The sequence below is a fragment of the Mirounga leonina genome, unplaced genomic scaffold, assembly GCF_011800145.1.
Source record: "Mirounga leonina isolate KUSES-001 unplaced genomic scaffold, KU_Mleo_1.0 Mir_173880, whole genome shotgun sequence".
NCBI lineage: Eukaryota > Metazoa > Chordata > Mammalia > Carnivora > Phocidae > Mirounga > Mirounga leonina.
This window is the reverse complement of record NW_023270450.1, coordinates 3,129-10,149: the sequence shown is the minus strand read 5'-3', so window position 1 is coordinate 10,149 and position 7,021 is coordinate 3,129. Positions and strand designations below refer to the sequence as shown.

The window sequence follows — 7,021 nt, the reverse complement described above, 5'->3', positions numbered from 1 at the left end:
TTTTTCTCTCTCACTTTTCTTATACTTCCTTTTTATCTGTTCAGCATTTTCTTCTTCTTTCTTCCTCTCTCCCCCACCCCTCTCTTTCTGTCTGTCTGTCTTCTATTCTTATCCTTTTTTTTTTTTTTTTAAGATTTTATTTATTTATATGACAGAGAGAGACAGCGAGAACAGGAACACAAGCAGGGGGAGTGGGAGAGGGAGAAGCAGGCTTCCCACTGAGCAGGGAGCCCGATGTGGGACTCGATCCCAGGACCCTGGGATCATGACTTGAGCCGAAGGCAGACGCTTAATGACTGAGCCACCCAGGCGCCCTGTCTGTCTTCTATTCTTATTCCATCTTAATACATTTTTTTTTAAAGATTTTATTTATTTATTTGACAGAGACACAGCATGAGAGGGAACACAAGCACGGGGAGTGGGAGAGGGAGAAACAGGCTTCCTGCTGAGCAGGAAGCCTGATGCGTGGCTCGATCCCAGGACCCTGGATCATGACCTGAGCCGAAGGCAGACGCTTAACGACTGAGCCACCTAGGCGCCCCTTAATACATTTAATAGCACTTTAATTTTTATTGGTTATACACACACATAGTTTAAAGAACCAGCTACTTCTACAGTGCTTAAAATGAGAACATCAGCCCCTCCTTCTTTCCCCACTTTTGTCTCCTATTCTCATCTCTTTTGGTTTATTCTTTTGGTGTTTACCACTAGATCTTGCAGTGATTTGCTTTTACTCTTACCACTTAGTTTTCATTTATTAGATTTAGGCATTGTCTATTGACTTCCCACTATGAGGCATGAAAGTTTAGCTCCCTTTCACACCCGTTCCTACCCTCTGCTCACTCTGTTTATGTATTTCTAACCCGCTTTCCTCCCAACATTAACATAATTTGGTTAGATCAATATATATATTCAAATATTATATATTTACATAATTATTTCTCTGTAAATGCTTTTTATCTCTAAGCCATGTAGTATATTATAGTTACTTTTATTGCACATCTTCTTTTATTGTTAATACTTTAAAAGTTTTTCTAATTTTTTGTATGTTCTTATCATTAATTCTTCCCTAAAATTCCCCCCAATCATGTAAGTCTCATTTCAGTATGCTCATATATGTTAGATATCTACCAGTTTTATCCTATTTTAAAGATGCTGAGTTAAATTCATGTTTCATTTTACCATCTTTAATGAGAAGTTTCCTTCCATCTTGGAATTATGCTAGAAAATATTAAGATACTGGACAATCAGGTAAGGACTCTTGAAACTTCATAATAACACAAAGTCTCTTTTAATAAGTATTTTAAGAGCCTATTTTGTGTCTTGTACTCACTCATAGGTGTTCAGAGAGACCACTTTAGTTGCTATTTTTTATAGGGATTAAATAAAAATCCTATTTTAGGGTTCCCAATCCCTAATTTGTAAATTGGGCAGATAATCTTTTGATCTGTAAGTGATTGGTTGAAATTATATTAAATTCAGTTTCATGCCAGGGAGTTTAGTTAATGAACTAATTATTACTCTTACCAAAAGGTAAAGATGTCAGGTTTTGGTTCTGCTACATATTTGTCAAACTATGTTGTTATTTATTCTCAGTGTGTCGTGGCTACCATAGCTTTTGGAATGGGCATTAATAAAGCTGACATTCGCAAAGTCATTCATTATGGTGCTCCTAAGGAAATGGAATCATATTACCAGGAGATTGGGAGAGCTGGCCGTGATGGACTTCAGAGTTCTTGTCATGTACTCTGGGCTCCAGCAGACATTAACATAAATAGGTAAAAACATTTATTGCTTTCACCCTTGCAGATTTCTTTCTTTCCATATAAGCCTGGAAAGTATTTGAAGCTGCATGCAAAATTTCAAGTAATGTGTATAAGTGCATTTAAGACCAAAACAAAACAGAGGACATCTAAGAACCTTTGTGGTAAGAACCAGAGGAGATGACCTAATTTCAGCTGTACTTCATTGAGTGTGAAGAATTAACTAAATCAGGAGTATGCTGGGAATGGAACATGGATCCTGTGGGTGCTTTCCTAATATTGTGCATGGACAAACTGTTTTTTTCTCCCCAGGTCCTCTCAAGTTTCGATATGTCTTCAGCCATAGTTTTCTTTAGATACTGTTTATTTTCTTATTGGTTCTTTCTTTTTTTTTTTTTTTATTTTTTTTTTATTTTTTTAAAGATTTTATTTATTTATTTGACAGAGAAAGAGACAGCGAGAGCAGGAACACAAGCAGGGGGAGTGGGAGAGGGAGAAGCAGGCTTCCCGCGGAGCAGGGAGCCCGATGCGGGACTCGATCCCAGGACCCTGGGATCATGACCTGAGCTGAAGGCAGACGCTCAACGACTGAGCCACCCAGGCGCCCCATTGGTTCTTTCTTCCTGTGCTTATTCCAAGTGACTTTTACCAATCCCTATTTGAGTCTCTTTACCATTTGTTTCTTTTGTTAGTTCTATGAAAGCATGCAAGCTGTCTTTGACTGTATGTGAATAATCATGTTGCACTGTACCCATTCACTGTACTGATTGACTGCCATGAAAAAAATTAAGTGTTTAGTGTTTAAATGTAGGAAGAGATCATTCTACTTAAACATGAAGCAAGTCTTTTATTGGTACTTAAGTTCTATGAGATTTATATTGGAAAGGAAAACTTCATCTTGCAAAAACTTTAGGGGCAGGGTTTAGCAACTGATTCCTCCATCCATAGGGGAATAAAATCCCAGGAAAAAAACTTATATATGGTAACTAATGGAGCTGTTCAGATGAGGTATTTTCAAAATGCACATCCATGTTGCTGAATAAACTGAGCTCTTGAATGGACATATTAGCTCCTATTATTAATATGATGAGAGTACCTATCCATACAGTTTTTATTTTTATGCATCATTCAGCAATGTTTTGTTTTGAATGCCCACTATATTTTAAGCATTATGCTCTATGCTGGGGATACAATGATAAATAAAAACAGATATGGTACCTGTTCTTAGAGAGCTTAGTGTATAATGGAAATGGCATATCTTAATCACAGAATCACACAACTGTGGATACATAGGGTTCATTTTACTGTTCTCTACTTGTGTTTGACAATTTCAATAATCGAAAGAGATTTTAAAAGGGATCATGCAAATCTGTGTAAAATTACTGCTGTGTTAAGTACTATGAAGGAAAGTTGCATTGGGTAGTAAGTATATAATAGGATGTATTTATCAAGTTAAAAAGTTCAGGTAAGTCTTCCTTCAAGAATTGATAGGGTGAGTTGAGATCTGAAAGAAGAATAGGGATTAATTAGGTAAAAATGTTTGGTATAAATTTTAAGCTCTTCCTTTTAAGAACAGTGGTAGCTTTTGTTTCTTAACATAGTCAATAAAACCATCCCCCTTAAACAGAACAATTATTGTTTTTCTTTTGACTGTTGTGTTTTTTATAAACTAAAATAATTGGGATAGAGCACAGCCATATCTGATACTATTAAATTTGGGATTGTATCAAACATATGTTGATTCCCACCAATTCTGATTTATTTATATATTATCCTAAAGGTGCTGAACACTTAACAGCCTGAGTTTTATACTATGACTTTGCAGGTTCATCAGTAGATATACTTGCTGTTTATCTGCATCTCAGAAGATACTTTGTATGGTTATCTCAGTAAGATTTCACAAGAAATATTAGTGAGTAGTAATCGAATAATGGTGCCAGGAACCCCGTGCTTGAACTTTAGTATAGACAGGTTGTTCTTTGCATCCATCCTAAGGGAAATAAACCTATAGGGTTAATCATGATAAAAAAGAGTTCAGCGAGGATTTAGGAGAGATCTGTGTCATCCTTGTGACAAATCTCTTCTATTGGAAGAAACAAAGTTTGAGAATAAATGGGGTTGCTGGTTCTCAGTGAAAAGATTACTGTAATTCATAAAATTTTTAGAGGGTATCTTATGCTAGAATGCTATGATTGAGAGAAGAAACTTGTCCAGTCATCAGTGTCAATGTGTAATTTTATATTTCTTATTGCAGAAGCTATACCACCAGCAACGTCTCAGTGTCTGCATTTGCTGTTATTTTAAACAGTCAAACCCAATAGTTATTGTAACCTTTTTTAAAGGGAATAATTTGCAAGTTAGTTTCAATTTAATAAATCTTCCAGCTGGTTCCATCTATTTTTATTTATGGATTGCTTTTAGAATTTTTCTTCTTTTTCAACTTATTTTTATTATGTGAAATATTGTACTTTAATAGTCCCAAAAGTAGAATAAATATTTACTAGATTGGCTTTTAGACACTTGTAATTTTATTTTTTCAGCTTTGTTACTGACACTGATAATGAGAACATTAGTTAAATGTAGGTCATCTGAACCAAATATAAGGGAGGCTATAGTACTTGGAGTGTAGATGTTTGTTTTCTTTGTTCTTTCTGAGGAGGAGGTGAGCTAAACAAACAAAGCAAAAAAAGAACTACAGTTGATCCTTGAACAACATGAGCATTAGGAGTGCTGACTCCCCCACGCAGTCAGAAATCTACATATAACCTTTAACTCTTCCAAGACTTAACTACTAATAGCCTACTGTTGACTGGAAGCCTTATGGATAACATAAACAGTAGATTAGCACTTATTTCATATGTTATATCTATTACATACTGTATTCTTACCATAAATAAGCTAGAGAAAAGAAAATGCTATTTTAAAAAATCATAAGAAAAAATACATTTACAGTACTGTACTGTATTTATAAAAAAGATTCACATGTAAGTGGACTGATGAGGTTTAAACTTGTGTTGCTTAATGGTCAACTCATAATTTTTAGGCCATGGGCTAGGAAGAATGAAATCAGGAGGAACTAGAGTCAACAGTTGGAAGAGACTTTTAGGTAAATTATATGGGAGGTCATGGTGGTTGGTGGTGTCAGATCAAAAGGTTTTTGAATAAGGAGTCATTTGTGTGTTCAGAGTTACCAGAAGTCACTTAACTGGATTCCCTGTTGGTGTCATGTTTGAGAATTGTACAGAGGTATTTTTATCAGTCAGAAGTTTGCATAGTCAAAGGTGAGGATCCGTTTTAATGAGGATCAGTATTATCAATTAGATCTTATATGCAAACATTGTTTTCTTTTGAAATATCTGAAATCTACTCAACTCAGACTTCTGTTTATTCTTGAAAGACTTCTTGGAAAGACGTGCACAGCTATTGGGAGATTATCATCATCTTCTGATATCTGATATTGATGGAATTTCTTCACAGTAGACTAGAATTAACTTTTTAAAAACAAACAAACATGTCTTTAGTGCTAACAATTTTAAATAAATTCAGTATTATGGAAAAAATCAGTTATAATTGTTTGAAGGAAGAAATTAATTCTGATGTTTTATTGGTATCCCATAATAGAATATAGTACAAAGGGATAGTTTTAGGGGCATGAGAAATCCTCTGAAGAGCAAATAGGGATGAAGGCTCATACTTGGATTATGAGCCTCTTTCAGTTTGTTTTTAGTTTCTCAGATAAAATAACCTTTTACTGGGAAAATGTAAAAATTCATATATAGTGGAAAGATTGCCAAAAAGCATGTAGCATATAAATCAAAATGAAAAACTTTAGGGTTTATAATAATTTTTTATTATTTTTATTTTTATTTATTTGACAGAGAGAGATAGTGAGAGCAGGAACACAAGCAGGGGGAGTGGGAGAGGGAGAAGCAGACTTCCCATGGAGCAGGGAGCCCGATGTGGGGCTCGATCCCAGGACCCCGGGATCATGACCTGAGCCGAAGGCAGATGCTTAACGACTGTGCCACCCAGGCGCCCCTATAATAATTTTTTAAAGGCAGCTAAAAAATTGATGCTTGGACATAGGTATAGAATTCTTTCAAAAGTAATTTTCATAAAAGTCAGAAAAATGCTTGTGGGGGCATTGACTGGAAAGGGACATGTAACTTTCTGGGATGATAGAAAATTTTTTTTATCTTGGTAGAGGTGCTTTATATTATGAAAAGTAAACAGTAATAAATGTAAAAGTAACAAAATCGCTAATGCAATTTTATAAATTCCTGTGATATTTGTAATTGACAGGCACCGCCTTAGTGAGATTCCCAATGAAAAGTTTCGATTATACAAATTACAGATGATGGGAAAGATGGAAAAATATCTTCATTCCAGAAGGTGTAGGCGAAAGTATGTATTACTTGTTTTATATTAATTAATAACAGATTTATGAATGGTGCTCTTTTAAGAAAAAGTCTTGCAAAATAATTAGAAGTACTTAGAAACAATATTTTGTTGGTGTTACATATGTGCTGAATTTTTAAGGTGACTTTCCTTGTGCCTCAGTAAACTGAAGCCAGATAATGAGATCCCAGGTCAATCAATTAGTGATGATTTCACCTCATTATTTTCAGCAATGATTTTAACATATATGGTTTTGTTCTTTTATTTAATTTTAAATTTTCTCTTGGGTAGACTCATCTTGTCTCATTTTGAAGACAAACAACTACGAAAGGCCTCCATGGGTATTATGGGAACTGAAAAATGCTGTGATAATTGCAGGTCCAGGTAAAGATTTTTTCTTCTAAATGGAGATTCTAAAAGCCTTTGTTTCTCTTCCTTTTCAAATATGTATATATTTTTTTAAGTAGGCTCCATGCCCAATGTGTGGCTTGAACTCACAACCCTGAGATCAAGACCTGAGATCAAGAGGCAGATGCTCCACTGACTGAGCTACCCAGGCACCCTGCAAATAATTTTTAATTGAGTTTTTGTTGAATGATATGTATTACAGTTTTAAAAAACAAAATAATGAATTTATTTAAATAGCAGACAAAGCAGACAGTATTAATTTGCTTTACAAATAGATAAACCAATAAAATGGACCTAAATCTAAATATATCAATATTTATATTAAGTATAAATGGTCCAAAATCACCATCTAAAGGCAGACATTGTTAGAATTGGTTTTAAATATGCCCCAACTAGGAGCGCCTGGCTGGCTCAGTCAGAGGAGCATGCAACTCTTGATTTTGGGGTCATGA

The 7,021-nt window shown here is 34.9% G+C and overlaps 1 protein-coding gene across 1 annotated transcript; it reads left to right on the top strand.

The window, feature by feature from the left end:
- The first annotated feature begins 539 nt into the window (after positions 1 to 539).
- On the top strand, positions 540 to 6,550 carry LOC118020549 (Werner syndrome ATP-dependent helicase-like). Its single transcript, XM_035020297.1, has 3 exons — positions 540 to 1,778; positions 6,066 to 6,167; positions 6,453 to 6,550. Exons 1-3 carry the CDS (start codon positions 1,540 to 1,542, stop codon positions 6,547 to 6,549), a joined length of 438 nt encoding a protein of 145 aa, XP_034876188.1. The 5' UTR covers positions 540 to 1,539; the 3' UTR covers position 6,550.
- The last annotated feature ends 471 nt before the right edge of the window (positions 6,551 to 7,021 follow it).